Source organism: Balaenoptera physalus (genome assembly GCF_965194825.1).
Source record: "Balaenoptera physalus genome assembly, chromosome: 15".
In the NCBI taxonomy this organism is placed as follows: Eukaryota; Metazoa; Chordata; class Mammalia; order Artiodactyla; family Balaenopteridae; genus Balaenoptera; species Balaenoptera physalus.
The window spans coordinates 85244115-85259672 of NC_138894.1; the positions used below are offsets into that span (position 1 = coordinate 85244115).

The 15558-nt window shown below is 34.8% G+C and overlaps 1 protein-coding gene across 2 annotated transcripts in view; it reads left to right on the top strand.

Moving 5' to 3' along the window:
* The window catches only part of RAD51AP2 (RAD51 associated protein 2), a 66645-nt gene that overhangs the window by 25526 nt on the left and 25561 nt on the right, over nt 1–15558 (top strand). The window contains exons 1-3 of one of the 2 annotated variants that reach the window (XM_082426457.1): nt 588–3775; nt 4129–4212; nt 8398–8541. In XM_082426457.1, coding sequence (XP_082282583.1) covers nt 634–3775; nt 4129–4212; nt 8398–8516 — 3345 coding nt within the window. In that variant the 5' untranslated portion in view covers nt 588–633 and the 3' untranslated portion in view covers nt 8517–8541. Of the gene's footprint in view, nt 1–587; nt 3776–4128; nt 4213–8397; nt 8542–15558 lie in introns of those variants that run through there. The other variant, XR_014253905.1, reaches the window with a different exon arrangement.

Below are 15558 nucleotides of genomic sequence, written 5' to 3' on the forward strand. Positions count from 1 at the left end.
TCCCAAAACACACTTCATGAGTGAAGTGGAAACCTGATTTTTCAATGCCATTGGGGTCATTAAGAGCATTTTGGAAAGTTTTTCCGCACACGGAGAGATTTGGTTTGGTGTTTACAGAACTACAGGGTTTTACTGGACAAGACGCTCGGGAGAAACTGTGGAGAAGTCGCTTCTGAGGAAAACACAGAGTTTTAGAATTAAAAAAATAAAGCTGTTTCAGTTCACAAATTTAAAAAAAGAGATTCTGACTTTTCTCATTAATTCTACCAGAGGGAAGACAAAGTTTCGATCAGCTACAACCCTGGCAATAGCAAAGGGCGCTAAAAAGAGACAAAGTAACGGTCCCAGGCGCTCGGTGCTTTGAGGGAGAGCGGCTACTTGGGACTCGCGGGAGTGTGGCGGCTGGGGGCGTGGCCTAGGCCTGGGCCATGGGGGCGGGAGTGGGGCGTGGTCGAGGTGGGCTAGCCCTGAGGCTAGGGCCGAGGCCAGGCCTCAAGGGGCGTGTCAGGGGCGTGACCGAGGCGGGCTCGGGGGGTGGGGCTCGGGGGGGCGCGGTGGGGCGGAGCCACCTTGCGCCTGCTAAGAGACCCGACTCTGGCCGGAGCCTCTGACAGATTCCCTCGGATCGCTGTCATGTCGTTCACGCAGCGCGCGCCTCAGGTTGTGGAGCTCGGGGAGCCTGCTTTCCCTTTACCGCCTCCTGACGACCCTGATTCCCCACCACCCCGTAGTAAGCGGCCCCGTCTTGAGGAGCCCGGTAGTGTTTCTGAGGTGGGGTGGAGGCTGCCTTTGGTGCCTCGCTTGTCTGAGGCGGAAAAAGTCTGGGAGTCGTCGGCCAGACCCTTCAAGGCGCTCCTGGTTTCAGCTAAGGAGATTTTTGATAACCCCACAGACTCGCGTGTGGAGAAATCTGTCGGTGAGAGGCAGATGTGTAATCTGGGATGCCGAAATAGCGGATTTGAGATGAAGAGTTGTTCGCGGTCTCTCCCCTCACAAAGTTTTGATTCTGGTTTGAAGGCTTCTAGAACGTCTTGTGAACCAGGGCTGTATGACAGAGAGTCCTTCGGTGTGCGTTGCAGTGATAGATCTGCAACAGAGGCTGGTCAGCTGCCCAACGCCTCTATACATGATGGACAGGCAATTAAAAACGAGGATGGAAAACGATATTTACTCCAGGGGAGAGACAATAGCCAGGAGGACAATAATTGCACAAAACAGACAGAAAATTCATTTTTAGATGTTACCTTTTACAAGGAAACCAAATCAACGTTTCATGATATTAAGAACAGATGTAAAGCTGACAGCGTTATGCCATCAAATAAAAAAGAAAATAGCATTTCAGCATCTACACTAAAAATATCAAAATCTCAAACCCAGCCCAGCATGGAAATTGGCAAACCCAGCTATTTTAGAGATTGCAGCACGATAAGTATCCCTGAGTTTCCAACTGATTTAAATAGCAAAATGTCTTCTGTCTATTTAAAGGAAATAATGAAGAAAAATGACAAAAATGAGGCATGTGTGAGGGATTTCACAAACATTCACTGGTCCCAAAATAGACCTGATGTTAAGAAGCAAAAGTTACAGGATGATGAAAAAACTGTGGATGCAGAAAATATTTTTTCTGAATGTTATGGAAGTAACCACCAGTCACTCAGCAACCAAAGTGTTTGTGCGAGAAAAAAAGACTTGATCAGTTTACACTACTATAATCACTGTAGTATCAAGTCTGATGCAATGGACTCTGCAAAGAATTTCACTATAAAACTAGAAAATGCAAATTGGGAAGAGGCAGAAACATGCCTGGACAGCTACATATCTACCAGATCGGAAAAACTGAAAAGCTGGGACTGTAACATTATTTTGAGAAAAAATAGGAAAAATTGTTGGATTATGGATAGTTACAAAACTAAATGTGAAAATATGAAAACAACTGGAGAAATATTGAATTTGCAACAATTATTAGAAACAGATCTTTTAAGCAAAGAAAATTATCACAATACAGAAGTCATGAAAACACATGAAGGAAAATCAGAGCCTCTCATGATAGAAACACTGGGTAGTCAAAAATCTTTAATAAACATTTTTTGGTTAAAAGGTAAAGGAGAAAACGATAATATGCTACAGTTGAGATGTTATACTACACAAAAAGACTTTCATTTAAGCAGTATTTTTGAAAATTTCATTACAGGAATTTTTTATTTCCTTAAAAGTATTTCAGGAAATCAAAAAGATAATAATATCTTAACCTGGTATGGAATTTTGAAGTGTAAAAATCAAATTGATGTTCAAAATCTAATAACTAGGAATATGAATGTCAATAGAAATAATGATATTTTAAGCATATATTTACAAACCAGTGTTTTAGACCTTCTAAATACTATATTGAAAACCAACATAATATCTTTGCTCAATAACTTTGACTCTTTAACAATAATTGAAAATGATTCTAAATTAGAAGAGGGATGCATTTTCAAATGGGTAATATATTTGAATTATCCAAAAAACGTTACAGTGAAAAAACTTATCAGTTCCTCCAGTATGACGATTAAAAACATACACTTTCCAATTTTTGAAACATATGAAAAAATTCCCCTTTTAATGGACTTTGATGACATCGATGAAATTTTTTTGACAAAAGAAATTGGTTACAAGAATAGGAGTTGTCCTGAACGACTCATGAGTGTGGGAAACTGGGTGCACTGTAGTCCTAAAACTGTTAAAACACATGTTAAGTCTTGTCCTCAATTTTTACAGATCCAGAAATATATTAATAAAAAAACTTATGAAATAAATATGCAGAACCAAGATTTATATTATGAAGGAAAACAGAAGCATAATAAGATCAACAGTTTTAATTTTAAATGCATATTTGAATATTTCTTCAATATTAGGCAACAGGCTATACAGGCAAGCCACGACAAAAAACACAATGAACAAACCAATCTGACGACTATAACTCCGGTGCTAACTTTTGGGGACTTGATAAGTGAAATTGAAGAAAAAAAATATGACTTAATTTTGAAGGAGGAAGTAAAAGTCACAGCACAAAGTTTAACAAACAGTTGCCAAGTTCATGAAGATATTAAGATAGAAAAGGAAGAGAAAAAGAGTTTTTATTCAACGGAAGGCATATTTTTTGTGCAGCCAGTTTCATTAATGAGTAAGAAAGTAGGTGTGGAAGAAACTAAATATGTTAATCGAAATAATGTAGCTGACAGAAATGAATCTGAGAATATTTTTCAAGAAAGTGAGTTAGCTAATTCAAAGCATTTTCATCCAAAGAATGACTCTTCAGAATGTTTTAATCTTCAATTTGAAACTCATTTGAGTGTAGGGAACAATGAATGTTTTCAGGACTTATCTGCCAAGTGTTTATCAAGAGACGCTCTGACAATAGTAAACGATTTTGAGATGAAGAGTAAATTTGATTTAGTACTTGAAGAACTTCATATGTTTCATGAAATTAGTATGGAAAATGAAATTCTAAGCACTGTGGAAACCAACAATGGGCAAGAAAATTACTTTGTAGAAAATAATGATGTTGAGGAGGTAAAAACGGAGATTAAAAAAGGTTTGAAAATGGGTACAGAAAACAAAATATGTTCATCTTCTTTGCTCTGTGATACGATAGCAGGTCCTAATACGCGTAAAAAACACCAAAATTTGTTTAAATGGAAAAAAGTACCCAAAAATGGAGAGCAGGAAGTTCCTAATGAATATTGCTGTCTAAGAACATCAGAGGAAGAATTACTCTATTCTACTTCTAAGGAAGGTATGAAATTAGTTTTAAAATATACTTTCTGAGTTAAAAGAAAATGCTGCTTTTTTTTTTTCTGTGTAGGCCAAATATATAATTTTGGCAAAAAAGAAGATAAGGTATAAGACAATGTTTATTGATGCATTATTATTTTTCTATAAAGGGTTGTTCAAACATTAAATAATATACTGAAGTTGATGGGAACAAGTGATGAAATTTTTTAAAGGAGCTTTGAAATGTCCTGTTTTACATATCTAAATATTAGGAGCCAATGGGAGGAAATATTCCTGAAAAAGTAATTTTTTTATAGTATTAACATTTTATATAAAAGTTCCTTTTTGCTATAACACATTGATCTTTATTTTTAGGTTGTGAAAAACCTTCACCTGAAAGACCAGCTTTTGTCTCTGATGAATTTAAGGAAGAAAAATTTAATTATTTACTGAAGGGAGGTAAGATTTTTAGTTATTTTCTGTAATACTTTCTAAGATGATTATTGCATTTTTGTACTTTTAGCATGAGGAAAATATACTTAGGGTGTTAACAAATAAATACAAAGATTTAATACTTTTGTAAACATTAATAATTTACTGATGCAAATTCCTATAGTTAAAAATTGGCTAAAAATTAAAATATCATTTAGAATGTAATTAGAAAATGCACTCTAAAACTGTTTAAATATTTGCAGTGATGCATTGCAATAACTATATGATAAGATAGGTGTTTTATATATACCTAATATACACATCTAATGTATGTAACATTAATTAGCAAAAATGAAAAAGGCATTTATCTAAGTTGGATTTATGTTGATGTTACTCCCAATTATAAATTTATTATCATTGTTTTCTATTCTTGAAAGATTATGAGGCTCTTTATATGTACATTTTATGTAGTGATTTTGAAAGAAATTAGCATCATTTACATATATTAACATGATTTAGGACTATGGCATTTAAACTTTTGCTTACTATAAAAAATCAAACTGAAGAAAAGTTAAACAACTAACCTTATCCTTTGCCTAAGAGGTGTTTAATAACAGAATAAGACACACTAAGTCTAACACCTGTTCTAACTTGTAGTACCAATGGGGGTGAGGTAAGAGTTGGATTAAAATTAGGGAATTATTTTCTGAATAACTACGTTTTCATTTGGTCAGAAATTGCTGGTATTACACAATAAGACTAGATCTAGAAATAATAATCATGTAGGTGAAGTATATTTACCAAAATACCTTCAGTCATGCATCATTTCTCAAAGCATTTCTCCTGGCTTCTCATCAGTAGAATTGCTGTCCCTGGTACTTTTATTCAGTCACTTCAGAATTGCATAATTTCCTCTTTTCTTAGCTTACAATGAAATACTCTTAAAAATTAATCCAAGTCCTTGGAAGATCAAAAGCCCATGGGAAATTTCTTCTCCCACGAATAAAGGAAATAATTAAAGGAACAATACTCTCTAAGACTAAAAGCGGGATGGTGGAATTGGCCTGAAAAGGATAGGGGTTGTTTCTTCTAGGACAGGAAGAAAGGAAGAAATTGGGTTTAGGAACATATTCTCTGATAGAATAAAGGAAGATTAGGGAGCACAAACCCATATTGTCATCATGATGTTAATTGTGATAATAAAAAGGATATTTGAGGCAGATTAAAGTATGTGCCTAAATGGGGAAAGAAATGTTACACTTGTTGGAAATATCTGAACCCATGATACTCTATTGTGGCTTCACAAGGAAAAGTTCCTCCTTGTCATGAAATATGAAAAATAACGTGTGAGGTCAGCCAGAGTTATTTAATACTATGTTAGGATCGTTGTCTTGCATCCACTTTCAAAGCACATAAAAATGGAATGATCTTCCTGAGGCTTGTTAAAATCCATAGTGTAGGGCTTCCCTGGTGGCGCAGTGGTTGAGAGTCTGCCTGCCAATGCAGGGGACACGGGTTCGAGCCCTGGTCTGGGAAGATCCCACATGCCGCGGAGCAACTAGGCCTGTGAGCCAAAATTACTGCGCCTGCGCGTCTGGAGCCTGTGCTCCGCAACAAAAGAGGCCGCGATAACGAGAGGCCCGCGCACCGCAATGAAGAGTGGCCCCCACTTGCCGCAACTAGAGAAAGTCCTTGCACAGAAACGAAGACCCAACAGAGCCAAAAGTAAATAAGTAAATAAATAAAATTTAAAAAAAAAATCCATAGTGTAAGGGAAAAGTTGGGAGATACTGTGAAGTGGGGATAATAATGGACTAACTGCCTAGGGAGAGTGGGTGCCTGCTTATGTAGGGTGATTTTAAAGGTATTGGAAAACTTCTGATTGTACAGAAATGTTATTGATACCTACCCACTTGTCATCATGATGCCTCCAATTAAAGTTTCTACTACTAATATTTCCAGGGTATCCTATCTCCCCTTGTCTCTCTCTTCTCTCTTTGTGGTATGGAGAAGGCAAGTACTTTGAGCGTGTTAAATGCCAGCTAGCCAGTGTGCCAGGTGCTTTATATATCATTTAGCACCAATACTTCTCTAATGTTAATGTGGATATATGTCAGCCAAAGAATGTCACTAGTCACCCGACTCTACAGGGATTGAGTCATTAGCCACCGCACTTGCTGACCTGTAGCACACCCTGAAAGGAGTTCAGGGCAGAGATCAGGAATGAGGCATTCTGTGCTCTGGGAAAACTGGCAGAACAGGCCTTCAGATAGATATTTTCAGGAGAAAATTGTATGAATCCAATTTCTTGCATCTTCCCATACTTAGAAAAGCACTAAAATAATTAACTAAGATATCTGTTCCTCCTGACTAGCAGTAACCTTCTACCAAGATGTGTGTCTGATTGCAGGTACCCCTTCTCCAAAATCACATATATGCTGACCTCCTCCCTTACCTCTTCAGAGCTATCTGAGAGGCTGTATCTTGGGGTATGGTCCACAGTAAGTCCCCAGATAAAACTGAAACTCACAGCTCTCAAGTGAGTTTTTATTTCATCTGACATACGAATCACCTGGGTGTCTTATTAAATGATTCTGATTTTGTTGTGTGGTAGGCTCTAAGATTCTGCATTCCTATCAAGCTCCTAGCAGATGGAGATGCTGCTAGACTTTGAGTTGAGCTGGAACTTTGAGTTACAAGGATTTAGAAAACAAATGACTTGGCATTATTTCTAAAAGACCACTAACAACCTTCATGACTTCATTGATTTCTAAAATGAGCAATTTCTGGTATTATGCTTGGATGTTTAGAATTGTTACACAACACAAAGCAGTAAGTTAATCTAGTATATAGCAATAATAAAAGGGATCATTATTTATTTTTTAAAAATGGTAGGAAATCCAAGGAGACAAAGAAGCATATTCTTATAGCCACAATTTAATGACTGTTTAAGGTCATGTGCTTTGCAAAAGACCTGCTGTTGATACGAATTGGTTCAGTGATTTCCCATTTCCCATCCATTGCAAAATTACCAGAAGTATCTATTGTACTAGAATGTGAAAGAGGAAAGCTATACTTTGAAAAAGTAATCAAATAGACTAATCATAGCTTTTTTCTGAAACAATAATTTCATAATAAAGAAGTACACTTAGCATAAATTGCTGAAATTACCTAATTTATAACCAAATCTAGTGTATCAGATATGGTCCAACAATTTTATTTTAGACCATCCTTTTTCATTTAAAAAAATGAAAAAATCTAGCAATACATTTTTCCTCTTATTTTTATAATTAACTTTATAATTTTAATGTTGAATAAAATATCATAAACTGATTTATAGCTATTTTTGTGTTTTCTCTCTATTTACATATAGCTAAATTTTGTATTTTATTTCATTATTGTTTACATAGATACACACAGATTCTATTTGATTCAGCTTAGTAGAAATCATGCTGTTTACCTTTAATCATATTTAACGTTAGGTTGATTACACTGTTTTTAGCATAATGTGCTGTTATGTTAAGGTCACACTAATTCATTAAAGCTTGATACATTTTTAGCTTTACATATGTACCCTACTGTTTATTTTTTAAAAAGTACTCAAAGTAAGAGGTATTTTGTTAATGAGAGGTACTCATTATCAAGAGTAATTGATTCTACTTGTTTGGTTAACTGATTTAGTAACATATATACCTCCATGAAATGTTTTGAACTTTTTAGAAAATGTTAGTGTGATGTTAAATAAAAACTTCAAAATTAGAGCCCTCCATTGATACATAACAGATGAAATACATTTGTGCTCTATTATTGATAATAATCTCTATTAGAAGCCAAATGTAATTATTAACAGTATAGTCTAGTAACTTCTAATAGAAAAACAACATGGTCTTCACAACCACTACATCAAGTTAACTTTAAAACCTATATAGTTTTTTTTGTTGTTGTTAAGTCAGATTTCCTGACTGGAACGCTGATTTTATTTAGCTGCTATTTTATTGTATGTTTGGCAAGTTACTTAAATTTTTTGTGCTGAGTTTTCCACTTTTAAAAAATGGAGATTGGAGTAAGTAAAGTAATGCATTCAAAGCACTTAGCTCAGTGACTCAGTAAATGTTGCTAGTATCATGATTAGAAGTTAGTAAAAATTTTTAAGCATAGAAACTATGAGTGATTTTTACTCCCTTATGTACCTTTATCGTCTTATACTTTTAGGTGGCAACTTTTCATATGGAATTTCAAGAGTACTACCTCTTAAGACATGCAGTCGACCAATCAGAATTGGTTTGTCAAGAAAATCTAAGCTTAAACGACTTCATCCCTATCTGCAATAAATATGTTACGAGAACTTAGAAGAAGGTATTGGACTTTAATACTTCAAAACATTTCACATCTATAAGTCTTCTGTTTCTTTCTTTGGATAAATGCTTCCTTCCAGCTTAGGAGTTTTGGGCTTTCTTTATTATAAAATATGGAGAGGGTTTTGTGTGTATGTATCTAATGTGTGTATCTACCTTTAAATGTTATAAAATATTTCTTTAGTGTTTCATATTGCATTAACAATATTCACATTCAAAAAGCAATGTTCACATTAAAGGCTTTTCATAATCTTATAAAATATGTCAACTTATTTTTCATGATATATGTATATAAAGCTTTTGTGGAGAACATTGCTAGTGTTTATTGGTTTCTCAAGAGGATCTATGACTCGCAAAAAGGTAACGAATCACTGTTCAAATCCACTCTCCCTATTTTTAAAGTGAAAAAAAAACAGAAGTGCAACGAGGATGGGTAAGTTTTTCAAGATCACTTAGTCAGGATTGGGATAGAGGCACTCTCCTCTGTAGCAGTTTTTTCACCTTTCTTTGTATTCACTTTCTAGTTTTAGTTTCTCCCTCCAGAGTCTATCTTTGGCCCCAGAGCAGAATTATGATCATGTAGTTAATACCTACTATTAATTTGTTTATTCATAAAAAAAAATATTTTGATACTCCTGCTGCTGTATTAGGCTCAGTAATAGAATACGTAAGAAGACATGTATAAGACTGGCCTTGTGGAGCTTAGTTTCTGTACATAGAGGAAATAAATGATATACATAATTTAAAGGTAACCATTAGTAGAGTAATACTTTTCAAAACACTTGGCAGAGAAATAACAGTAAAGTGGGCTACTTAGCAAAAAGTAAGGAAAGAAGGAAGCATCAAGAAAAGATAAAAATCAGAAAGCATACAATGACAGAAGGAACACTGACATATCAATTCACAAAATAAATATGACTGGATTAAATTATCGTATTACAAGCCAAGGTTCTCAGACACATTAAAAACCATTTCAAACTCAGCTCTATACATTAATTTTGATCCCCCACCAGGTACTTTCTAACTTCAATATCCTGCTCTAATTTCTTGTTTCCCCCCCCGCCCCAGAACTCAGCACCTTCTCACACACTATATAATTTATATCTTGCTGGAATACAAGCTCCTTGAAGGCAGGTTTCTTTCCCCTCCCCCCACTAATATATCCCAAGTGCCTAGAATAGTACCTGCCCCTTGTAAGTACCCATAAAATATTATTTGAGTATATGAATGAATAAATTTCTACACCTGCTCATAATAGCTATGTCTTTTTGAATTCTTAATAGCTTTATGATCTTGGGAAAGTCTTTATATCTAAAAAGGGGATAATAACATCTCATGGGATCATTGTGATGATTAAATGAGCTAATACAGGTGATATATTTATAACAGCTCTGACAGAACTCCTCAGTAATGAATAACAATATACTGATACATAGTAAATACTCAATAATTAATAACTATTTAGAACATTTGACTTGTTCTTTAATTTTTTTCCTGTATCCTGAATTAGGTTATCTTTAGGAGTATGCCTATTCCTTTGAGTCTGATGAAGATATTCCTTTAACATTTTTTCTACATGGGTCCTCATCTTCCTTTTCCTTCTTTTTATTATTATTATAAGTCCCATGTTGGATTTTTCTTTTATCTTTATACAAGGCAGATCTCATCACAATCAAAGTTTGTCTTCACAAACCAAGGTTTGTCCTTTTCCCTATTCCTTGTTGCTGTGTGTGAATACTGAATTTTGTTCTCATATAAGTTTCTCTAGGGCAAATTTTTGTGCTTCCAGTCTTATTCCTAATTTTAGGAGGTTTTATATATGCTTTCATTCTTTCTCTAATAAATAGTATATAAATTTACAACCACTATTGGTTCTTTCACACTCTGAAGTACGTGATAAGTTTAAATTCCTAGCACATACTGCTGCAGTGGTTTTCCATGCCACTACCCCACTACTACTTTGATTTGTAGAGCTTTTCTCATTAAAATTTTGAGGAAGATTACACCTCCTCAAATGGGAAATTTGCTCGTGCTAGTGTCATTACTCAAGTACACCTTCCCCCAATACCACCTACCCAAACACACATATGCACACAGAAACAGACCCCACCTTCCCTCTTCTCCCTAGTTCTGTGAATTCTTGTCTCTGGAATTAGAAAGTTGGAGGATAGGAGGGAGGTAACAGTTTGGCTCTTTTGCTTTTGTCTTCATAGCCAGGTTTGAAGAGTCTGCATTGAGGGCTATGGTAGAAGACATTTAAAATTGAAATCCACCCTCTCTCCACATTGTTCTTTTTATGTTTGTTCTTAAAATGTAAACGTTGAATGCTTTCAGATCAGAAGAAAAATATTCAAAGGATGAAAGCCACTTCAAAAAATACTTGCTTTTATTCAACCTTAGAATAAATCTCTGTGTTACTTCAGTTTAAAGTAACAAGCTTTTGGATGCATTAACAGTGAGCATGAGAAGAGAAGCAAAGCCTGCCACTAAATCAACTTGAAAAAGTTATGTTGATAGTCAGTGCCTTAAGTATGCAAACCTCCGAGTTAATGTCATCCATTTAACATTATTTAGTTAATCAAAATAGCAAACAAAATACATAGTAAAGTTGATCTTTAGTTCCATCTAAATGGCCACATGAAAGGATATTTGTAGAGTTAGCCATCAGTTTGGGAAATTTTTCTAATAACACAGACATTATACATATTTACATAGACATACAGTAGTTTGTGACAGAATTTATACTACTAAAAATTATCTTTTGTGCTACGGGGACTAGGATATAAAGATATCAGAAGGGTTCTAAATTATATTTTTTCCATATAGTTGTAAAATATATCACTGAAGCTATCCTTCAGATATTCCCATTTCATGTTTTTGTTGCTGTTGTTTTTGTTTTTAAGCACGGGCACATGCTATAACAGCAAACTGAGAAGAAATAGTCATTAAACTATTTTACCTATCCGGGGTACGGGCAAAAGAATAAACTCATAATCTAAAAGTCTCTACAATTATGTTTCTGTAATTTAATAAATTTTATAATTTTGAGCACATGTAATTAAAAAAAAAAAAAAAAAAGAAGAAGCCTTGAGGACCTCTTCCCTTAACTTCACTCATAACTGTTTACTCAGCATCTCTACTGTGATGTCTAATAGTTATCTCAAACCTAACATGTCCTGAACTGAGCTCCTGATATTTCCCCGCAAACCCCTCCTCCCACAGGCTTTCTCATTTCAGTGAGTGGTAACTTCATTCTTTCAGTTACTCAGGTTAGAGATCTTGGAGTCGTTTTTGACACTTTCTTCTCACTACGCACAGCTGGCCCACTGCCAAATCCTCTTGGCTTTAGCTTTTCTTGCCAGTAGAGTCCCAGTTGGTCTCCTTGCTTTTAGTATTTGCTCCCCTTCAATCTATTCTGAACACATTAGCCAGAATGATTCTTTAAGATATGTCATAGCACATCACAACTCTGCCCAAAACTTTCCGAAGGCTTTCCGACTGACTCAGAGAAAACGCCGAAATTCTTACTTTCATGTACAAGGGTATGTGATGATTTGACGCTCTCAATTCCCTAAACTCCTCTCTACTATTTTCCCCTTCTTCATTCTACTGAAACCACACTGACCTTGTTTGTTGGATACATTAGGAATGTCGCTGCCTCAGGGCTTCTTCACTTGCTTTCTTTTCCCTGAATGCTTGTTCCTAAAATATCTGTATAGCTTGCCCTGCACTCCCTTCCTTAGAACTTTATTCAAATGTCACTTTCTCAATGTGGCTTTTTCTTTCTGTTAACATTCATATGTCCCTTCCGTGCTTTTATTTTTTCCTCCTTAATACTTTGCCATCAACAGACTATGTATTTTACTTATTTATCTTGTTTATTGTCTGCCTTTCTCACTAAATTTTAAACTCTGGGAGGGCAAAAGTTTTTCTTACTTATCACTGTGTTTCCAGTGCCTAGGAACGGTGCTTGACACAATAAGTATTCAGTAAGTGTTAGCTGAATGCAAGAATCAACAAAGTAAACAAGAATAGTTATGTCTTAAATGTATCACTTTGAGTAAACTTTTCTTCTTGAGGCATATAGTTCTGCGATCCTGGCATTTAAAGTTCTCTTCCCTCTTTGCTATTCTTTGCTGCATTTTCTCCTTGAGCCAAAGATGTCAAAACAAAGCTTGAATCTAGATTGCTTACTGTGTATCTTTCTTCAGAAATTATCTTTCTTCAGCTGCTTAGCTTGGCAGAATTGTAAATGTCTTCCACTTTTTTTTATGAAGAGAAAAATAAGGTAGAACAAAGTAAAAGCATATATAATTTCTAAATAATTTTGAAAACTAAATTATAAAAATGCTTCTCAAAATTCAATGTCCTATCTCTTATCCCATTTAAAATTTTTATAAAATCGGTTTAATACATTTACATTTTCTAATTACGTATTCCCTTTGCATTAGTAAAAAAAAACCCCAGCTATTAGAACAAGTTTTTATTTATTTTTGCCTTTTTACTTTTATGTTTTCCTTTAAATAGTCTGTTAAATTTTATTTGTTTTTGAAATGTTAATATCTAGACATGGTACAAAATGCAAAGGATAAAGAAAAAAAAGAAACAGTGAATATAAGTCCTTCTCTTACTTTTTGACACTCAGAGATCCGATTTTTCTTGATGGAGGAAACAACTGTTAACAGTTCCTTGCCCCTACATATTTCTATGAAACAATAACTTTTTATTATTAATAAGCACATAAAGTATTTTTAGTTGTTATCTGTTCTGTAACTATACTTTTTTTTACAGAATACTTAATAAATTCAATAATGCATGTATTTCAACATGTTAAAAATTTGAGATTAAGAGGAGAAAAAACCTAATGCTAAAGAAACTGAAACATGAAAAGTCAAATGGGTTTAGTGTATCTGACATTTTGACTAACAATTTTTAAAGCAACTATAGTAATTCTGATTTAAATTTTAAAAATAGCCTTAATACCACTTTAACACAATATTCATATTTCAATAAACATAATTTTATTGACATACTTATTTACATAATCCATATGTCTCCTTCTTCTTAAAAAATCTTTGTGATTGATTCTGCTGCCTGGCTAATTGCCATTGCATTTTCTTTCTCTTATGTCATTGCTCTACATTCAGTAGCTCTAATTCCTACTCATTTATTTTGTAATCTTCCATATATATATATTGCTCTACATTCAGTAGCTCTAATTCCTACTCATTTATTTTGTAATCTTCCATATATATATATACATATCCCTTCTCTTCTCAGAGTCTTTATTTCTCTTTGCCCTTCCCTGCCTCCTTTCACTAGAAAAAACACTCTTAAGAGTCACTGAGGACTTTGGTCATTTTTCAGTGTGCCTTTTCTCTTATTTCTTTGCATTGCTAGCTATGATACCTCTGCTTTGTTAATGGTTCCTATGATACCTTTGCTTTGTGATAATACACTACCTCTTATATTCCTGACCATACTATTTTTTTTAACTCTCTGATTTTTAGATATAAGCAAACTCCAAAGTTTAGCCCATGGACTTTTGCTTTTTACTTCTGTATTGTATTCCTTAGACATTTCCTCAATTTGATGGGATCATTTACCATACCAAATCTATGGTTTAGGCGCCAAATTATATCTTTCTCAAATTCTAATTTCAATTGTATAACAATAATAAAGAAACCTAATATCCATTAGATGTATGCTATGAGTCAGGAGCTATTCTAAATCTTTCCATATATTAAATCATTTAATCCTTAAATACCCTCACAGATTTCTATCTCTGTTTTACATTGCGAGTTTAAATAACTGGTCTAAGTTCAAAAAGTATTAACTGGCACAATTAGAATTTAAACCCAGGCAGCCTGCTTCAGGGCCAAGGTGCCTAACTGCTATCATATACTGCTGTAATTTCCACATTGCTACAGGTCAATAACTTCAACTCATATCTAAAATCCTATCAGTCATCATTCACTCTTCCACCTGACGTTTATTTCGTGCTATCAAATCCTGTTGCTTTCTTTTCCTAAGGAGTTCTCTGACCTAGTCATCCTTTTCCACTCTTTTTATAATGTGACTTGACCTAATGTAACTTTCTGGGTGATCACCGCACAGCTTCCCTATAACTAAACTAGTCTGTTAACGCTTCACTTTCTCCAACTAATATTTTCCCATTTTACTAATGTTCTTTCCGCTCTTAAAGTGCTCTCCTCTCTTACCTATTTAAATCTTATCCAGCCTCACATTACAGTCTCTATAATGCTGTCTCCAGCTATTTGAATGTGTTATAATTACTATGAACCATAAATAACATTAGTGCTTTCTTTAAAAATTCACTCATAGAACATTTATTACACCTGTCATACGATTTATCTCTTCACCTATCTAAGCTTGTGCATAGGCATCATATTAGGAACTTCTTTTTAGTCTCTAAAGCACTTTATCAGTGTCTTGTATTCAAAAACGTTTATTGATTATATGCTGAATATTAATATAGCATTTATTTCATGATTTTTTATGCTTGGCTTTGTATTTTTATTGATAAATCTACTAAGTTTGTAGCCTTTTTAGTTTGCAGAAGAGAATATAGCTAAATCCAGTGGGGCTTTTTGACATTTTTGTCTTTGGCTCTTTCTTGCTTACTCTGTCTCTCTCAGAATTTAGGCCAGCTTCAAAGCAGAACCCAACTTTTTCCTCACAAGGCTTGTATAAATGCCTGTAAAAACAAACAACACCTACTTAAATTGATTTACACACTTGTTGTTTATTTTTTTTCATTCATTAATTTATTTATTTTTGGCTGCATTTGGTCTTCGTTGCTGCGCGTGGGCTTTAGTAGCGGCGAGCGGGGGCTACTCTTTGTTGCGGTGCGCGGGCTTCTCATTGTGGTGGCTTCTCTTGTTGTGGAGCACGGGCTCTAGGCACGTGGGCTTCAGTAATTGTGGCACGCGGGCTCAGTAGTTGTGGCGCACGGCTTAGTTGCTCCGCAGAATGTGGGATCTTCCCGGACCAGGAC